The sequence below is a fragment of the Lynx canadensis genome, chromosome C2, assembly GCF_007474595.2.
Source record: "Lynx canadensis isolate LIC74 chromosome C2, mLynCan4.pri.v2, whole genome shotgun sequence".
NCBI lineage: Eukaryota > Metazoa > Chordata > Mammalia > Carnivora > Felidae > Lynx > Lynx canadensis.
The window spans coordinates 27,926,561-27,947,839 of NC_044311.2; the positions used below are offsets into that span (position 1 = coordinate 27,926,561).

Consider the following 21,279-nt stretch of genomic DNA (forward strand, 5'->3'; position numbering starts at 1 on the left):
CACAGAGCCTGACGTGGGGCTCGAACTCACGGACCGTGAGATCATGACCTGAGCCGAAGTCGGCCGCTTAACGGACTAAGCCATCCAGGCGCCCCTAGCAGTGCTGAATTTAAATAGACTGTTGTGAGGAGTCATTGAAAGAAAATGCGAAAGGGCTATGTAGATACCAGTTACTCTTATTTCCTCCTCCTCCTTCTGCTTTTTCTTCTTCTTCTTTCTTCTTTCTTCTATCTACCAGTGGTAACATATAGACACATTATTCTTTAAACTGGGGTTTAAAACCAAGGGAAAGATTTCAACTTACACTTTCTGTTGCACTTCTTGAGGCTCTGCATTTCCTATTTTCAACACTCAGAGCAAAGTCTCTCCTTTTACAAGTTCTATATTTGCATCTTTTAAACCTCTAAGACAGTATCCTAAATGGGAATTAAGATTACAAATATGCCCACATTCCCCCAACTACACCCTGTAGGGTAATCATAGGATCATGTGATAATAAGATGGGGCTCCTTAGTTCATTAAAATTTCCAGATATAGATTTTTAAACTATGTGGCAAACATTCAACACTCTTCCAATTAAAAGGATGGGTCTGTGTCCTTGGCCAGAGGCTGCCCATGCATGGAAGGCCACATGCAGATACTCTAATCAGGAGTTCTAGTCTTCCATGAGAGTGAAGACACTTTCAGATGACTTGAAACCCCAGACTTAGTCACTGCCAGCCTTCCAGGCTTCCCCGCTGAGGCCCTGCACATTGTGGAACAGGGATAAGCAATCCTCACTATGCCCTGTCTGGGGTCTCAATGCAAAGAATCCAGGAAATTAATAAAATGGATGCTTTAAGATACTAAATTTGGGGGCAGGGGGCACCCGGGTGGCTCAGTCAGTTAAGCATCTGACTTTGGCTCAGGTCATGATCTTGAGGTTTGTGGGTTCAAGCTCTGCATAAGGCTCTGTGCTAACAGCTCAGAGCCTGGCGCCTGCTTTGGATTCTGAGTCTCCTCTCCCTCTGCCCCTCCCCCACTCATGCTCTGTCTCTCTCTTTCAAAAATAAATAAACATTAAAAAAAAAGATACTAAATTTTGGGCTGATTGTTATGCAAGAGTAGTAATTAGAACAAACTGGCTGAAGCAAATCTTCAACAGTGGCAGGTTTAAATTGGTTCCCCTACCATAAATCCATTTCTCAGAAGCTGTTTTGAAAAGGCTAGAATTCACGAAAGGGAGGTTAAAAAGGTATCTGAATTGCTTACTTCAACACACAGTTCCAAAACTGTAATCTTTCAACAAGAAGAACTAGTCTTCACATTCAAGAAGAAAATATCGAAGACTAAATTCTCACATTGAAAGGAAACCAAGTGTTTGACTAGCCAAGATAGAGAGTTGAACATTTCTGAGCTTGAATCAAGATAAAATATTTAATTAGCCTATAAACTGACCCCGAGAACATCTGGAGTTTCCAGAAGGGAACATTTTTCTTGTCACTTTTTCTCTGAGACTGCCAAATTGTGGGGGCTGGTGTTGGCACAGAAGCAAAGATGGAAAGGTAAGGTTATCAGCATGGCCTCTCTGATTCCCATCCACAGATTAGAGAACATGGACAAGCGGAATGAAGTTGCTCCAAGTCTATTCATCTTCCTCAAAATGCAGAGAATGCAGGGGATGAGGAGGCTCAGATAATTCCCGACCAGGAGAGCCAAAACCAATCGATCAAAGTGGTTAGTCAGAGACTTGGCAGAAACTTAAAGACTTGTTCAACTTTCTCACTGAAAGTTCTCTGATTTTACACAGACAAATGGGACCAAGACTTCTTGTAGGGCTGAGTGGCAGACCAAAAACTTGTCACTGGCATTAAACACACCTTGAAGTGAATATTACCTGATAATATCCTCCATATCCTGAGCGCTAAGTTGTGTGCTAACCTCGTTAGTTTTGCACACATTATCTCCTTTCATGTTTATTAAGCACTTACTATGACCCAGGTACTATATTAAGCAATTCTTAAGCATCATCTCATTTCATCTTTATGATAAACTCATGGAATAGGGTTGTTTTGCTTTGTTTTGTTTGTTTTATTATCTCCATTTTATAGATGTTGAAATCACAGGCCCAGGGAAGTTGAGGCGTTTGCATAAGGTTACACAGATAACTCAAGCGGTCTGAGTCCAGGGTCTACAACGTCAGCCACTTCACGTCCTGCCAGCCACTCCTTTAATACTGATAACAACCATTTAGACACAAAGCAGCAGGAGAGGCTCAGAGATGTTAGGTGACTTTCTGGGGTCACCCAGTTAACTTGTGCTAGACCTCAGTCATGTTTCCAAACTGACTTTAGATCAAGCCTGCCTGCCTGGCAGCTTCCTAAGTTGTCAGCAATGGGGATTTCAGGATGATCTGAAGCCTGGTGAGTCACACTATAAATAATTTAGTTTGATTCTGAGCTAAACCAGCTCTGGGTCTATTTTTCTTCTTATGGTCTCTTCCTCTGACTTTTCAAATGCTCCTTAGCTATGGAACCATCTTTTCCTCTTTTCAACAAAAATCTTACACAGAGCCCCAATATATTTAACAGTTAAAGATGATATTTCATTAGTATAAGATTGTTCTATAAGCTGAAATTTCTGTCACTTAGTACATGTCAATCAATGGGAACATAATCTGAGAGTTAGTGGTTTCTGATGTGTTGAAATTTATCTTTGTTGTTTCCTGTTATGTATTTTAAATATTAGCACATATTCTAGGAAATGTTCTATATCTTGATTGGGATGGTGGCTACCCAAGTGTGTATATATATTTGTCAAAACTCATCCAACAAAACATCTAAAATGGATGTTTTTGGCTGGATTTCATATGCAAATTGCCTCACTCAAAATTGAGAAGCAAAAAATTAAATTTATATTTCAAACAAATGTTTGCAGTACTTCCAAAGTAGCTAGGTTCCCCACCCCCACCCCCAGAACACTATTTACAAGTCTTCAAAACAAACGCTGCGGTGACTCAGAATGGGGAAGTTGAGAATATTTCGTGTCCTAAGGTTCAAATAAAGACACTGAAGAACTTCACTCTCATTCCAGGGATTTCCATGGCTTAAAAAAAAAGCCCATTTAAGGAGTGCCTGGGTGGCTCAGTCAATTAAGCATCCAACTCTTGGTTTTGGCTCAGGTCATGATCCCACGGTTCATGGATTCGAGCTCATGTAGGGCTCCATGCTGATAGTGCAGAGCTTGCTCAGGATTCTCTCTCTCTCCTTCTCTCTCTACCCCTGCCCTGCTTGCATGCTCTCTCTCTCCCTCTCTCTCTGCCACTGCCCTGCTTGCATGCTCTTGCGTGTGCGCTCACTCTCTCTCTCTCTTAAAATGAATACATAAACTTAAAAAAATAAAATGCCTTAAAAAAAAACATTTAATCCCTGAGAGCCAACAAGAAAAACTTGCTACTTCCTCTATACTCAGTTGCTTCTGAAGCAGACAGAGGAGAAAACTAGGTGGAAGGAAGTTGTGTTTTCAGCAAATAATTTACTGTTTCCCATATTGTCTCAGCGAGAGATCCAGGAGGAGGATAAGTCATCCAGGAGGATAAGTCCAGATGGCGCCTAGGGTGGAGGAGAGAAGACACAGGGAGACCCCGGTCTCCAACACTAACTGTAGCTATAGCTCTCCTTGCCTGTCTCTGTTTCACTCTCCCCAGAGGAAGAAGAAAAAGGGAGAGAGGAAAAGAAGGGGAGCACAAAGAAGTTTAAAGCCAAAAGGATGTAAGGAAGGAAACAGAGGCTAACAGAGCCTGGTAACAAAGGGTTCCATACTCCTCATCCCTGAGTGGTAGGAAATGTCCTTCCAATATCATCTCATGACTCCATTCAACATAGTTACAATACTGCCTGAATAGTTTACACACAAACACATAAAGAAAATCCCTTCAAATCAAACTTTTTGCCTCAGGCACCAATAATCCTACCTCCATGTAAAAGGGATAAGCCTAGTGGTGTAAGTGAGTTCTAATTAGCTGAGTTCTCATTTTCCTGAATGAGAACAGGACAGTCCTCAAAAATCCAAGGGTCTTTGGAGGTGAACATGGGAAAATGGACCATGGAAATGAAATCCATCTAACTACGGAATTACAAGCATCTCGTGTCAGGCATTGTGGTAGGCGCTAGGGATGCAAAGTCAATAAAACAGTCACAGCTTTAGTGTCCCAGAATTTACTTCTCCAACGACCTCTTGATATGTCTCTACTGCTCAGCCTCTAGCCACAGGGCATCAATTGTCAGAACACTTGAGGACCAACCAGCACATCTTTCTTTAGAAAACAATTCTTAAAAAATGACAAATGTTCCTTAATCACAGCAGTTATTGATCACTGACTCTGTTGTATCAACGACACTTATAAGCATTCAACAGGTATCGAGTCATTGAATCCTCATAATGGTAGCAGGTACCATTATGATATCTATTTTATAGGTGAGGAGACTGAGGCACAGAAAGGTTTCGCTAATTTGCCCATTGGTACAGCTAACAATGGCTGGGGTAGGACTTCATTCTAGGTAGTCTGGCCCCATAGCCTGAGCGCAGAGCCCCTATGCCATGCACCTTGGGGAACCTTTAGGAAGTCAGGCTAAAATTGTACAAATTAGGGGATTACAAGGATGTTTCAGGTATTTACCAAAGCAAATCTAATTTCTGTTAAAAAAAATAAATGCAAACAGTTTTAAATGAGTTAATGGATTCTCTGAGGAGAGGAAAACATGTTCATCTTAAGGATTAGTAGCATTATATGGGGTTATTCTACCTCCACAGAGGCCAGGATGGGAGAGACACAGAGTCATGGAGACAACATGGGCACTGAAGACACAAAGCTCTGGGTTCAAATCCCATCACCACTTCTTCCTAGTCTTGTGACCTTGGACATGCACTTTTCTCTGTGTTAGTTTTCTCACCTGTGAAATGGGTAAGCACAGTCTCTATCTTCTAATACTGTCATGAGGGTTGTAGAAAATGCATGTGAAGATTTAGCCCATGGCACATGGCAGACACTCAGACACTGAATGGTACTCATTTTTCTCAGAGGAGGGCAGTGAAAGATAGTGACAGCGTAGTTTCTAGAGACAGACAGTCTGGGTTCAATCTGTCATGACTCCTCTACTTACTACTTGGGCTCCCCTTGAGCAAATTACTTAACTCTTCTGTGCCTCTATATAAAGTATATATGGAGTCCAAATTATAAGGTTGTTTTACTAATTAAATATGATGACACATATACAGTGCTTAGGAGATTACCTGATATACTGTATAACCACTCTCAACATATTTCAAGGTATCATCATTAATAATTTTTAATGTTTGTTTATTTTTGAGAGAGAGAGAGGCAGAGTGCAAGTGGGGGAGGGGTAGAGAGAGAAACACAGAATCCAAAACAGACTCCAGGCTTTGAGCTATCAGCAAAGCTCCTGACAATGGGCTTGACCTCACGAGCCTTGAGATCATGACCTGAGCCGAAGTCAGATGCTTAACTGACTGAGCCACCCAGGCACCCCAAGGTATCATCATTAATAAACCACCATTACAATTAATTTTAAAAATATTAAATGGATTGAAATTATAAAAGAAAGATGATTTTCTTAAGGACACGATTATCAGTAGTGAGTCTAGTTTAAACATTAAAACAGGAACCCAGGAAGTATGTTGAAAACATCTTCCTGGAGAGGGTGAAGGTTGTTTAAGCTAGAGGCAGAGGGCTCTAAATCATAAACGCTTCCAGAAGCTCTTTCCCTGAACTATAATTCCATCTTTCAAATACTCATCATGAGACTCAAGGTACATTATAAAAAGCCATGGTAACCAATGGCTCAGTCTAGATGTTCAACTGTGGCTTGCCAGTTCTACAAGCTAAGGAGGCAATGAAGCCCATGGCACGGTGCTTTCCTCGCTGCAGGAGGACAGACATTATTCTTGCAACTGATAAATCCTGAGACACACAAGAGTTAATGAATTAATAGTCAACACAGGATTTCAGTTCAAATTGTTTTTCCCTCATTTGCAGCCCCAAATTTCCATCTTGTGCAATTCCGCTCTCAGACACCATGACATTGACAATTTTGAGATTTCAGTGATAAGAAAGCCACTCAGTCGCATCGTATGCAATGCATTTTTCTTCTCTCTTTTCATCCAAGTGCATCACTTACAGACTGAACAGCAGGCAACTGCAGGCTCTGGTCAAAAGGAAGTGACCTCAGGCAGCAAGGAGGAAACATTTTTTGGTTCTAATATTTCATTTTGTTTTCTATTCAGTGCTTGGGGTAAGATTTCTAACATCACCTTTTTAGAGGAAAGAAATTATTCTTATTAAGGACTTGTTAAGGGGGGGTAGAAAACAACATCAAAGTTTTCCCGAGTGGGAGTCTGAGGCGAAACTGGAGTGAAAACTTTGTGAACAACTGAAGAAAACAGTTGTTTTTTATCATCTGTCATGCTAGGTGTCAGCCACCAAAACGCTACAAGTCAGCAAAGTGTGAACAGAAAATCTTTCAAGAAAGGAGGTTGTTTGTGATATCCAGAGGGAGTGCTTTAATTGACTTAATTTTCATTTTTTCAGCTCTTGTCTGTGTCCACAACTGAGAGGTTAACTATGTTTGAGAGACCCAGCCCAGGCAGGTACAGGAGTGTAGTTTAAACTCAAATACCCCCAGGGGCTAGGCTAGGAGGGCAAATGATGGGACAGGCTGGCTAGCAGGATGCAGGAGGACAGACTCAGACTCTGGATACAGGCAGCTGCTACCCACGTTCAGCTCATTGTTGCACACAGATTAAAGTTTCCAAGGGTGCCTGGGTGGCTCAGTCAGTTAAGCGTTCAGATTCAGCTCAGGTCATGATCTCATGGTTTGTAGGTTCAAGCCCCACATCGGGGTCTGTGCTGACAGCTCAGAGCCTGAAGCCTGCTTCGGATTCTGTGTCTCCCTCTCTCTCTGCCCCTACCTTACTCACACTCTGTCTCTCTCTCAAAAATAAATAAACATTAAAAAAAATTAAAGATTCCATGTTGCTAGTTTTTCTGGTTATTCTAAAGAAACCAGAAATCTGGAGTTTTATGAGAAAATAAAACTCCTGATCTTTAAGTTTTGTCAACCAGTGCAGACCTGCTTGAACACCATGAAGGCCGAACAAAATTATGTGTGGGACAGAGGCCTTGAGCTTCAAGTCGTAATCCCAGGTTAAGGTGAAAAGAATATAGATTTTGGAATCAACCAGATTCCAGGTTTCCTGTTTATTAGCTGTGCGGCCTCAGGTGATTTGTTAAGACTGCCCAGCCTCAGTTCCCTTACCTGGTTAGTAAAGTCTCCCTTGCAGGGTAGTTGTGAGGATTAGAAAGAATATATGTAAAAGGACTAATTCCAAGCTGGTGTCAACACATATATTTTGTCATCACCCAAGTGTTCATGTTGCCTGACCTATTTTCACAAAATTTTAGCACTCTGGAGTAAAGGAAAATTGATGATCTCTGTTACAGGTTACATGCAAAGCTGCTACTTAGGGCTTCACCTTCCTGGCTCAGACACAAACGGGTGATGGCTCACTACTGTCCTGAGCACAAATGGGTCTTGTTCTATGGAATTCTTCCATGAGCCCTCTAACCAAAAGGGAATTGCTGAAAAAAGTCGCATCCCATTTATTTGGGAGGGGGCAAGCCCCCTCCCCCCACCACAGACTCATATTTCCCCTTCGGTGCTGCCTGCTAGCAGGGATGCAAGATCATACTGCAAACACACCCGACATCTGGATGGATAGGAAGTGGGGAGAAAGGACAGAAAGTAAGGAGAGGTGGAAGAGTGATTTATTTTTATCCCCATCCCACATAAAGGTAACCTATGCACCCTTGAGATGGTCTACTGTAGCGTAAGCCCTGACATGTTTTTTCTGTTTTGCAAAGCTGGTACCTGATTTAAGCTTCCACTGTTCAGGCTTTCAAAGAAGTATCCACTTCAAAGAGGACTATCTCAAATAAACACACAGGCAGCCACCGACTTCCTAAAGAGCCAGGCCACCTCCCCACACTGATGCTCTTTTGTTTTAGAAACCTTGATTGATTTTGAATAGTGACCATTTGGTCCCCTTGTTTTTTTCTCTTCCTGCACTTTGGATTTCCTCTTACGTTTTAAATTCATCAACAAAGAGTGGGCCTGCAAAACCCTAGGACCCCATGCTCAACCCCAATAAAAACAGAACCCCAGGCTCATGTGCACACTCCCTCTCTCTCATCCTACCCAAGACCTTGCTGAGTAGCCCCAGGTGTTCTATCTAATTTCTAGGTCCTGTAAGCAACAAACCTTTATTTTTTCAAAGCTCCCTGATGGTTATTGCTGAAAGACATCTTGCAATCTTAAGAACCACAAGTGTAGGTCCACCCACCACACTGGTTATAGATAGGCTGAGACGCCGTAAAACATCTACCCACTGCACATTCAGGGGAAGGAAGAGTTAATTTAAGTCCGGACCTTGTTTTGAGCCCTCTTCCTCAAAGTCACATAATCTTCCTAGCCTCCAGCCCTCCCTCTCTAAGACAGAGTTCTTCTACTAGACTCTGAGGTCTTTGAGGATACAAACCAGGTTCTATCATGATACCCAATACGTACTAGAATTTCAATGTCTGTAACACCTTCTCATGAGGCTATTATAAGAAGCAAATGAAATAATGTAAGTAGATGGCATTCGTGAATATAAAGTGCTATATGGATATATTATTATAAACAATAATAATCTTGCATCAGGGTGCACTGATAATTATTAGATAACCACACTAATTGCTACTAACAATTATTATTATTATCAACAATCCACCAAAGCACATGACTCATCATAACATGTTTTCATAATGGAATTGATCCAAGGGTAATTAGTTCTCAGAATTACTTAGAGCTTCCTATAGAGAAACTCAAACACTGTGTATTAAAATTAAATGTAAAAATGGAATTAAAGGTGACTGGAGCAACATCCTGGCAATGTGGGAATAATTTGGCTTTTTCCAATAAGGACAAGTACATGCCACTTATAGGATTTCTGCCAAGGGCCATGGCACTGCGGGCTTAGCTCTGCTTCATGGAGAATATCCAGTGTACCCAAGGGATACAGCATATGCTCTAGGAAACTGAATACAAGTCTTTAGTTCACAAGGGCCCTTGTCTTTTGAATCCCTGAGAAGTATTAATTTTTCCCACTTGGATATGTTGCCTGGTTCCAAAAGTTAGTGAACACATCAGTACTCACCAGAAGGCAGGAGGAAATTATTTCCACTCTTCATTGGATAATGGAATATGGTCTAAATATCATTACACTGAACTGTACCATATACTGTTGCCCCATATGGCTAGGTGTGAGTGCAGGGAGGATTTTTTTTTAATGAGTATGATTCTAAGTTAGGGAAATTAAATGGTAACTCGGAAATTCTCAGTTTGGAATGTACATCCAACTAACAAGTATTTTTTTTTTCCTTCTTTTCTAACACTTATAATCATGGCCATTGAAGATTTGCCGAAAGTTTCACCCAACAAGAATACCATCCCATCTCCATATTCTGGGAGGAAACAAAAGCATCCTCTCTCTTTTCTCAGTCCTCAGATGTTCATTCCAAACTCCGTGCATCTGCAAAGAGCAACCGTCTCTTGTGCCTTTCAGTATAATTGATTTCCAATATTTCAAAGACATAGATTTATCCTCATTGACCCTTAACACTATTAACAGCACAGGAGGTCAGACTGTAGGTCTTTTTGAGTCTAAAAATCAGGTTTACAGTGTCATGATCACTTTAGAGGCCAATGTTCTTTTTCCAGGGCTAACAAGCTACAGCATATTAAAAGAGCAAACAGTTGGCTTCCATATGGGAAGGCCATCTGAAAGCAGTTCTAACTACTGCAGTAGTAACCTGAGCTGTGAACCAGGGCAAAACGGGGCCCTTTCCCTGCTGCAGTTCCATTATGAAAAGCAGAGGCCAGCAATCACAATAAGAAAGAAATGTCAAAACTCTAGTTACATCTCCCCAAACCCAGTGAAGTTGTAAAATTAAGAGCCTACTCTAACATTTTTACAAACTCTCCTCTTCCCCACCCACCCAGCCAAATTCTCTAGCACACCAAAGACTCTGGAACCATGCTACTTACAATTACTCTTAAATTAATTAAAATTAAATATTTGAAAATTTTAGTTCTTCAGTTACACTATCCACCTTTCAGGTGCTCATAGCCACATGTGGTAATGACTACCTTGTCTGACACAACAGATGGGGAACATTTCTATCACTGCAGCAAGTTCCAGTGGACAGTGCTGACTGGAGAGCCTCTTTAGTCAAACTTTATTTATTTTTTTTTAATTTTTTAATGTTTATTTATTTTAGAGAGAGACAGAGCACAAGCAGGGCAGGGGTAGAAAGGGGGAGATACAGAACAGAAGCAGGCTCTAGGCTCTGAGCTGTCAGCACAGAGCCTGACCTGGGGCTCAAACCCATGAACCACGAGATCATGACCTGAGCTGAAGTCAACTGCTCAACCAACTGAACCACCTGGCGCCCCTTAGCCAAACTTTAAAATTCCCTCAGAAAGATATGCTCCCCTTGCTTTTCTCTCTCTTTCACCTTGTCACATCCCCCCAACAATCTCTTCATTATGCAAATCAGCTTAGCCTCTTTGTTTTTTTCTCCACTTAATCAATTACCAGATTTCCTCACAAAAAAAGGACATGCACACAGCCAGCATGAATTCTATTCTGCAAGGATTTCTCTCAGTTCTCTAACAGTGTACATGGAAATCTCTCTGCAAATCCAGATGTATTGTAGGGGGTAGACACAGGTAAATGCATCAATAAATCTTATCCCAGTGTCCATGTTTGCTAGCCTTCACTAAGCAAGGATAGTAGTCGCTACATGGTGTAAATAGATTGTCAGATGCTTTTAACTTGTAGCAAAGGTGTGCTTCTAACTCCTAGAATTTGCTGAATTTGTACTGAAAGGTAGGTGTTCGCGTTAAACAAACATGCATTACTTGATGAGACAGGGAATGATGATCCAAGTTACTGTGAATTGTCGAAGGTTTATGTGCTGGCCATGTACATCTTTGCTCTCAAGTGCACTCTGTACTCTTTCCCTGCAAACCTTGTCAATGGGCTTCTATCAAGGTTTGGTCAGTGGAAGGCACAGTGAGATACATGAGAGCAAAAGGCAGGCAGATACCAGGGTACCCTCACCTCCCTTTCAGGCAGCATTTCCAGCACTATCCACATCTCCTCTATCTTCCTGGCTCCCACCAGACAGGCCTTCCTTCCATGGATCCAGCTTCTGCTAGATAGCTATTTGTTTCCAGTACTCCCACCTCCCCCTCTGGCCCCTCTGGCCCAGTGGTGTGCTGATAAATGTTTACCAAATGGCTCTGAGTGGGAGTCGAGCCCTGATCTGAAATATCTGCCAAGTCTGTGGTCTAAATACCAACACCACAACTGCGTGCAAAGTTCCCGAATACGTAAGAGTCAGCTTTCACAAACCTATACAAGATGGCCTCTGCACACTACTGCCCCACCCTAAGCAAAGTAACAGGTTCCTGTCATTGATGCCTGCATTCCCTCACTGTCCCTATTTAGTTTCTCAGCATTTCCAACTCCTTTATTACTAGGTACCTGAATTAAATCCTTTATTAGCTACCTAGCATGGGCTCTGTTGTTCTGACTGTATCCTGAATGCATACTGTTAAGAGTATAAACTAGATTACAGAAGTATTTCTCAAAGTGCCAGATTATAAATCAGCCTATCGCTCTGTATGCTGGAAGATCAGCTGACATTATTGTTTTTAAAGAGTAAGACTGTTTAGATGAAGGAAGCAGGGAATCAATTTACACTGTGGCACAAGTTTCTTATCTGCGCACTGGTAACAGAGTTTGTGAGCTGGTAGCTGTGTGCAGACCATACTTAGAGTAACACTGTAATACAGCACTCTGGAAAAGCAATGTGGCAATACGTATCATAGCCCCCAAAGTTTCCTATCTTTGTACCAGTAGTTCCACTTGGACAATCTCTCCTAGGAACTCATGGAAAAGTAGGGAACAGCATTATGCACAAAGATACTCATTGCAGTTTAAAATAGGGTATTTTTTTAATTTTTTTTAACGTTTATTCATTTTTTGATAGAGACAGAGTGTGAGTGGGGGAGGGGCAGAGAGAGAGAGGGAGACACAGAATCCGAAGCAGGCTCCAGGCTCCGAACTGACAGCACAGAGCCTGAAGTGGGGCTCAAACACACGGGCCGTGAGATCATGACCTGAGCCGAAGTCGGACGCCCAACCGACTGAGCCACCCAGGTGCCCCTAAAATAGGGTATTTTTGGAAGCAACTTCAAAGTGTAAAAAAACAGGAAAATTAGTAAATAAATTCATGTGATGGGATATTATGCAACTTTAAAAATTGTAATGATTAATATTACAGCAATATAGAAAAATATATACTACTAGGTAATAAAATGAGGAAAGAAAATTTTACATGCATAAGAATCATGTAAAAATATGAATGCCAGAAGGAAAAGACATATATACAAATAATAGTTGTCTTATGTAATGGGGGCATTAGGAGATGAATTTCTTTCTAATTTCTTTCCTCTCATTTTCAAAGAGTAATGTTTTCCCTAATGCAGGCTGCCATTTCATTTTGTTAAATAAAAAGTTAAAAACCATAAAACCCATCAACAGAGTCAATGAGACTATTTAGAAGGGAAAAAAACACATTACACATTAAGAGACCTATGAACGCTGTTTTACGTTTACAATATAAGCACTGGAGAAGTCTTAAGTCCAAGACCCCCAGACTGCTCATCTGTCCTGCATTCCTCCAGGCAAGATGCCTCCACCTGAATTCCATGTGCTCACTCACCCGGACCAAACCTCCCCTTCAGAGAAGTGGCTTTTATCACATATGTAAGAATAAGCAAACAGGCTGCTTTTGAGCCCTCTTTCTTCTGTGGAATGGAAGCTTTTACCTCCTGGAACAGCATCTTCCAGCTATTTGCAAATAGTTGGAAGAAGTACTGAAGACTGGAGGAGTTTGTTGTAATGGACCCAAAGTTGATAGTAACCTCTACCACTGCTCTGCTCAGCATGGCTTCAAACCCCTTCTCCAAATTCCACGGAGTACCTGGTTCCCTTAGAGATGATAATTACTGCTCCCTCTGCTGTATCTCCCCAACTCCCACCCCTCCTCTCCATCCCACTATTCACCTCACACCAGATCTTTAAAACATTGCTTACTCAGGGGTGCCTGGGTGGCTCAGTCAGTTAAGTGTGCAACTTAAAACATGGTTTGTGCGTTCAAGCCCCGTGTCAGGTTCTGTACTGACAGCTCAGAGCCTGGAGCCTGCTTCAGATTCTGTGTCTCCCTCTCTCTCTGCCCCTCCCCCACTCACATACTGTGTGTGTGTGTCTCTCTCTCTCAAAAATAAGAGAGCATTAAAAAAATTAAAAAAAAAAAGACATTGCTTCCTCAGACCAGGTACTTAGAAAAAAGGAAAACCAAACCAAAATAGAACTTAAAAAATAGCTCTCATTAGGGGCATCTGGGTGGCTCAGTCAGTTAAGCACCTGACTTTGGCTCAGGTCATGATCTCACGGTTCCTGAGTTGGAGCCCTTCTGAGGATCCTCTGTCTCCCTCTCTCTGCCCCTCCCCTGCTCATTCTCTCCCTCCCTCCCCCCCTCAAAAATTAATAAACATTAAAAAAAGAGTCCTCATCCAATCTGTTTCAACTTTTAAATCAATTAACAAACCCAACTGCAGAATTCAACCTGCAGTGTTGCCACACAAACCACCAAAGACCACACTGGTACCCACCATCAGTATAAAATAGCAAGAAAGAGCTCAGGCTCTGGAGCCCAGCAGCCTGGTTGTAAGTATCAGATTTTCCACTTACAAGCTGAATGATCTTGGGCACATCCTTAACCTTTCTGTGTTTCCTCATCTGTTTCCTCACAGGATTGTTGTGACGACCAAATTAGTTATTTTTACATAAAGCACTTGGAACAGTGCCTGACCCTTGGTGAGTATCCAATAAAATGTAGCTAATATTAAGTTTTCGCTCCAAAAAATAAATGTTATGTCATGTGGCTTCTGTCAGGCACTCCTCCCTGCTCTTCCCCAAGGGTCACTAAGTCTACAATGAACACAAAGATTAAGGGTAAATGTCAAAATATCCACAGCATTAAAGCAGTCGCGTCAAAGCATCACAATGCAAGCAGAAATATGATTGTATTCATTTCAAGAATTTTCTATCTCATCAAAATAAACCACCTGAAGAAAGGAAATGCAAAAGCATTTCTGAATCAACCCTCCAGTCCACTGCCTTGGACATGCCTACCTCAAACCACTGCCCGTGGGATTGCATCTTGAGGATGACACAGGGGTCTGGTTTGGAAAGAGCATCTCTGTCGGAAATGCCTTTGCACGCCACACGCAGCTCAACTTTGGTCAGGCAGGGGCTGTTAAAGATTCCCAGCGTATTGGCAGCCGACTCATAAATGTTGCTCATCTTCTTCATTCTGTTTTAGGAAGAAAAAGAGGAAAAAAGACATGCCAATCACCACAGTATTTGTTAAAGGAGAAAGCCTTCCAATCATCTTTCAGAATCTTGTTCAATACACAAGTTCTAATATTGAATGTATTTATTACCTTGCTTTTCACCCCAGTGGCACAGTTCCAATGAAACAAACAAACAAACAAAACCAAAGAAACAGAGAAAAACCCCAACAGGTGCTGGTACACTTGGCTAACAACGTTATTTTTCTCTATGATTTGCATACATTTGCATAGCAAAATTTTTAGCTTGTGAAACAAAATTTATGAATTAGTGCAAACCGTAATCCAGCTCTATATTAAGTGTGTGGCTTGTGTGAAATTTTACAGATTTGCTGGCTAATCAATTTAATCACATTCCAAGTTTCTAAGACTCCCTAAAAATCCAGGTCTCCTTCTTCTTCTACGTGATGGCACAGAGAGGATATCGTCCTCCCTGAGACACAGTCCAAATTTCCCTTTCCTAAACCCTGGCCCATCTTCTCAAGATAGCCAGCCAGCTCCAGGAGAGAGGCCCAGAATCTGATTCTGTGCTCCAAGTGCAGAAGTCTCTCCTCAGCTTTCATCCCTCTTACCCGCCACATCGGAATTCAGAATCAAAAGGAAGAAAGTAAGAGGGAGACTGTGAGATAGGAATAGCACAGCCTCTGATTCTGAACTCACGGCAAAAGGAGCCAATATAAGCACTGCAGGCCCCTCTCCCATCTCCACAGGATAACCTTATGGTAACACTTGGCCTCATGGAGGCCTGGGCTACCGGGAATCCCCCAGAAGCCACCAACACTTTCCACCTTCTCTGAGGAGGATTGGACCTGTGAAGATATTGGAAGCTTCTCTCAGGAGTGAAATTCAATGTCCTTCTCTTTGAATTCTGTTTCCTTGCAGATTCCTTAGGAAAACAGCAATGAATTCCTCAACCTCACACAGAGTCAGGGCCCTGGCTTGGAATTTCTTCATCTATAAAATGAAGGCAATCCCTCCTCTCCTTCCCTTTTCCACAAATATTCAGTGAGTTTCCCCTTGGTACCCGGCACCATACTAGGTTCAAGTACACCATGCCATCTCTTTCACAAGGTGATGAGTGTGCCTTAGTATTACACACCACACACAAACACACACACACACACACACACACACACACACACACACACGTGCACGCCCCAGCTAGTCTCTCCAAACTTAGCTGCTAGCTCCATGCCAAAGCCAAGCCTTTTCCAATCTGACAATGCCCCACCCTCATGGCAGATACACCCAATCTTCTCTCCCAATGCTCTTTTACAAAGTTCTCCACTCTTGCCCTCCATCCTTCTTCCATTTTCCTTCCTTCCTTCTTTTTCATTTTCTCTCTCTTCTCCTGCCTCCCTCCATTGTTCTGTTCTTTTCTCTTTTTCTTTCTTTTCTCTTTCTTTCTTTCTTTCTTTCTTTCTTTCTTTCTTTCTTTCTTTCTTTCTTTCTCTTTCTTTCTTTTTTTTTTTTCCTTCCTTCCTTCCTTTCACTTCCAACTCTCCCGTGCCCTATTTATCTAATTATTACGAACATTGGTTTTCCCCTATATATACTGAAGGGAAAGTGTATTCACTGCCACAAAGTCATGTCCTTGAACAGGAAAGGACAAACTATGTCTTCTGCGTCAAATGTGGCTTGACCATTTGTTTGAGTAAATAAAGATTTATTGGAACACAGGCAAGCTCATTCATTTACATATAGTGTGTGGTTGCTTTCAGTGCAACTGCAGAGTTGAGTAGTTGCAACAGAGACTACATGGCCTGCAAACCCTAAAATATTTACCATCTGGCCCTCTTTAGAAAATGTTTTCCAAGCTCCACTCTTAAATATAAGGTAAGGAGAATTTACAGTTGGGGAAGAATTACAGTTCTGTTTTAGTATCTGTTATGGGATCAGCTTGAGGACAAGAGTTGCTCTATGTTCAACCATACTGAACATTAACAAGGATTTGTGGACATTCTTTTTTACATATAAGAAAATTCAAGCTCATGGCACAAAAACAGACACATAGACCAATGGAATAGAATAGAAACCCCAGAACTAGACCCACAAACGTATGGCCAACTCATCTTTGACAAAGCAGGAAAGAACATCCAATGGAAAAAAGACAGCCTCTTTAACAAATGGTGCTGGGAGAACTGGACAGCAACATGCAGAAGGTTGAAACTAGACCACTTTCTCACACCATTCACAAAAATAAACTCAAAATGGATAAAGGACCTAAATGTGAGACAGGAAACCATCAAAACCTTAGAGGAGAAAGCAGGAAAAGACCTCTCTGACCTCAGCCGTAGCAATCTCTTACTCGACACATCCCCAAAGGCAAGGGAATTAAAAGCAAAAGTGAATTACTGGGACCTTATGAAGATAAAAAGCTTCTGCACAGCAAAGGAAACAACCAACAAAACTAAAAGGCAACCAACGGAATGGGAAAAGATATTTGCAAATGACATATCGGACAAAGGGCTAGTATCTAAAATCTATAAAGAGCTCACCAAACTCCACACCCGAAAAACAAATAACCCAGTGAAGAAATGGGCAGAAAACATGAATAGACACTTCTCTAAAGAAGACATCCAGATGGCCAACAGGCACATGAAAAGATGTTCAGCGTCGCTCCTTATCAGGGAAATACAAATCAAAACCACACTCAGGTATCACCTCACGCCAGTCAGAGTGGCCAAAATGAACAAATCAGGAGACTATAGATGCTGGAGAGGATGTGGAGAAATGGGAACCCTCTTGCACTGTTGGTGGGAATGCAAATTGGTGCAGCCGCTCTGGAAAGCAGTGTGGAGGTTCCTCAGAAAATTAAAAATAGACCTACCCTATGACCCAGCAATAGCACTGTTAGGAATTTATCCAAGGGATACAGGAGTACTGATGCATAGGGGCACTTGTACCCCAATGTTCATAGCAGCACTCTCAACAATAACCAAATTATGGAAAGAGCCTAAATGTCCATCAACCGATGAATGGATAAAGAAACTGTGGTTTATATACACAATGGAATACTACGTGGCAATGAGAAAAAATGAAATATGGCCCTTTGTAGCAACGTGGATGGAACTGGAGAGTGTGATGCTAAGTGAAATAAGCCATACAGAGAAAGACAGATACCATATGGTTTCACTCTTACGTGGATCCTGAGAAACTTAACAGGAACCCATGGGGGAGGGGAAGGAAAAAAAAAAAAGAGGTTAGAGTGGGAGAGAGCCAAAGCATAAGAGACTGTTAAAAACTGAGAACAAACTGAGGGTTGATGGGGGGTGGGAGGGAGGGGAGGGTGGGTGATGGGTATTGAGGAGGGCACCTTTTGGGATGAGCACTGGGTGTTGTATGGAAACCAATTTGTCAATAAATTTCATATATATATATAAAAAAAAAAAAAGAAAATTCAAGCTCAGAAAGAACTGGCACCTTACCCATGTCACACAGTTACTCTAATCACAGAACTGGGGCCAAAATGCCAGTTTTCTATCCCCTAGCCCAGAGCTGTTTTTACTACTCGTAATACCTTTAGCTGGAGAATGCTTGAATCTATTAAGGATCAGTGAATACACTATCCCTGATTTATTTCAACCTCCATACAGAATCATATTTTCCTTCTATTTTTAAGTAAATTTTACTCATGTATAGGAAATTTACAAATCATAAATGCACAGCTTAATAAATTGTCCCTCTAATTTTACACGTTGTGAGTACACCAATTATTAAAGCAACGTAGAAGACAGAGCATATATATATGAGATGCAAGTTTAAAAAAACAGTGGAAAAAAAAGAAGGAATAGACTACTGGAACATGGCTTTGTGTTCAGGTAGTGTTGGAAGTATGTTGTGAGCACTTTATCAACTTTTTGATAAAGATAGCTCATTCTTCAATCAATGTCTTCCTGAATTCTGCTTTTCCCAATGCATTAACTGGTTCCTTGGAATTCACATTTCCCTTGTGCTGTTCTAAGTGGTCTTTCCTATCTCTAGGAGATATTATCTCTTCTAACAGCCCCTATCCTTGTAGACTCATGCCTGTGTCCATCTCTTTTCTTTCTCTTTTTCTTGTTTTATTTTATTTTTCTTAAATAATTCATTTTTCAGAACAATTTATTTTTTGATTCACAGCAAAACTGAGAAGAAGGTACAAAGATTTCCTATATCCCCTCTTCCCCCACCTGCGTATCATTCTCCTCATCAAAGTGCCCCACCAGAGTGTATCTGTTACAACTGAGGAACCTTGCCTCATCATTATCATCCAGAGTCCATAGTTGACATTAGAGTTCACTCTTCATGTTGCATATTCTATGGATTTAGACAAATATATAATGGCATGGACCTACCATTATAGTATAGTTTCACTGCCCTAAAAATCCTCTGTGCTCTCTCTCTCCATTCCTGCCTCCCTGCTAACCCTTGGCAACCACTGATCTTTTTACTGTCTCCATAGTTTTGCCTTTTCCCAGAATGCCATATAGTTAGAATCATAGAGTGTATAGCCTTTTCAGCTTGACCCCTTTCATCCATCCACTTTCTTGACCCACTGACTCCTTTATATAGAACACAAGCTTCTTGTACAGAATGAGACATCTTCTCTAATGTCTAGTCTTAATCATGAGGTATAATGGAAAAAAAGATTCTATCAAGAAGACATGTAGTTCCTTCCAGGTTCAAATTCTGGCTTCTCTGCTAACTAAGTGTGTGACCATGAGCAGGGTACTTAATACCTACTCTGAAGAGTTGCTATGATAAGCAGATGAAATAATGTATGTAAAGTGATTAGCATAATGCCAGGTATACAGTAGGTGCTCCAAAAGTAGAGCTATTATTATTGTAATCTGACTGCTCTAGTATTAAATTATTCATTTTCCCACTGCCAACTGAAACTCTTTTAGGATTCCCACCGTTACTTTAAGATCAAAGTTCTACTAGCCACCTTAAATGCATTCTGTCTTTGTAGCCCACACCTTCTGGGCATAGCACTCTCCACCTATTCACACAGCTACCTTCCAAATCAGTAGTTTGTCTGAAGATTCAAATACATTAACCAGTAACTCTCATACATTCACAAGGCAGGTAGTAAAACAATGGTAATAATATGTGGGGCACCCGCGTGGCTCAGTGGGTTGAGTATCCAACTCTTAATTTTGGCTCAGGTCATGATCCCAGGGTCATGGGATTGACCCCCTGCGTCAGCTTCAGCAGGGCTCCGTGCTGAGCATGGATCCCTTTTAAGATTCTCTCACTCCCTCTGCCCCTCTCCCGTACTTGCGTGCGTGCTCTCTCTTTCTAAAAAATCAAAAAACAATCCAGTTGCAGGTGCCAAAAACTGTCCATGGTTTTTTTAGTTATTAAGAAATCTTCTTGAAATATATACATAATTTATGCATATAATCATTAATGATATATCCTACATAGTACTCAAAGCTATTTATTAGTTGATAGGAAATTAAATAGTTTACAAATGAATACACAAATGAACCAGGGCACATGGTTAGAAATTTTTTTTAATCAATGGGGTACATGATCCAGAAATTTTATGGATCATTCCTTTAGGCAATGGGAAACACTTGGAGGATTTAAAGCTCAGAAAATGAACATGATGTAATAAGCATTTGATAAAGATCAATCTGGTGCCAATGTGATGGTTGGAATGAAGGACAGAAAAAAGTTTGTGATTGTCCAAGGCTGCTATGCTGGTCATTACCTATTTCTTCCTTCCTCTTTGATTCGTCTCCCTTTTTCTCTTACTTAGGGATCTCAGACACTGACTTGTATTGACTGCCAGCTCATTGCTGGCTACTTTCCTGTTGATATGGTCTGAATGTTTGTGTCCACCCACCCCCTTCCCCAAATTCAGACATTGAAATCCTAACCCCCAAAGGTGATAGTATTAGTAGGTGGGGACTTTGGGGTGATTAGGTCATGAGAGTGGAGCCCTTATGAATGAGATTATTGCTCTTAAAAAAGAGATCCCATAGAGTGTCCTAGGCCCTTCCACTACATGAGGATACAATGAGAAGTATGTGATGTAGGAGAGAACCCTCACCTGCATGCTGTTCTTGAAGCCCACCCTGATCTTGAACTTGCAGACTCCAAAACTGTGAGAAATAAATTTCTGTTGTTCATAAGCCACCAAGTCTATGGTGCTTTGTGACAGCAGTTCATATAGACTTAAGACACCTGTTGAGTTTGACTAAAGGGATGTAGACCCAGGGAAGGGAGGGAGAGAATATTTCTTCCTAACTCCTACCCTGTTCCTTAGCAGTGGAAATTCCCAGAATGACCCTGGTCCTGTCAGGCAATTCTATCTCCAAGGTTATAGCTCTCACTGCACTTTGGTAATACTGTTTCCTCCTTTTGTTCTACCAGTTTTATGGGTAGTATTAATTTCCTACAAGTCTTAAGTTGGGCATCGTAGAGGCAGAGACTGAAACAGGGATTCAGATGTACTTGATTAACTGAGCAGAGGATAGAAAGGAAGTGAAGGAAGCAAGGAAGTAGCCTCAGTAGAGGTCCAACCGCTGAAGCATGGTTCCAATGGGGGGCTCTCTAGCATGGATTATAACATGGGTTTGTCCACCTCATGGAAAGAGGTCTGGCCTCTTATATAATCCCATATAAGTCAGTCATGCCAGGGTAGAGAAAGCATAACCTCTTAGTTTTGGTCCCTATCCCCACTGGCTAAGAGTAGTCAATGCTT

The 21,279-nt window shown here is 41.4% G+C and overlaps 1 protein-coding gene across 1 annotated transcript in view; it reads right to left on the reverse strand.

Annotated features, from left to right (window-relative positions):
- CPNE4 (copine 4) overlaps positions 1 to 21,279 on the reverse strand; it is a 495,352-nt gene that overhangs the window by 341,609 nt on the left and 132,464 nt on the right. The window contains 1 exon segment of the mRNA XM_032594671.1: positions 14,365 to 14,545. Within this exon segment, the coding sequence (XP_032450562.1) occupies positions 14,365 to 14,544 (180 nt within the window). The 5' untranslated portion in view covers position 14,545.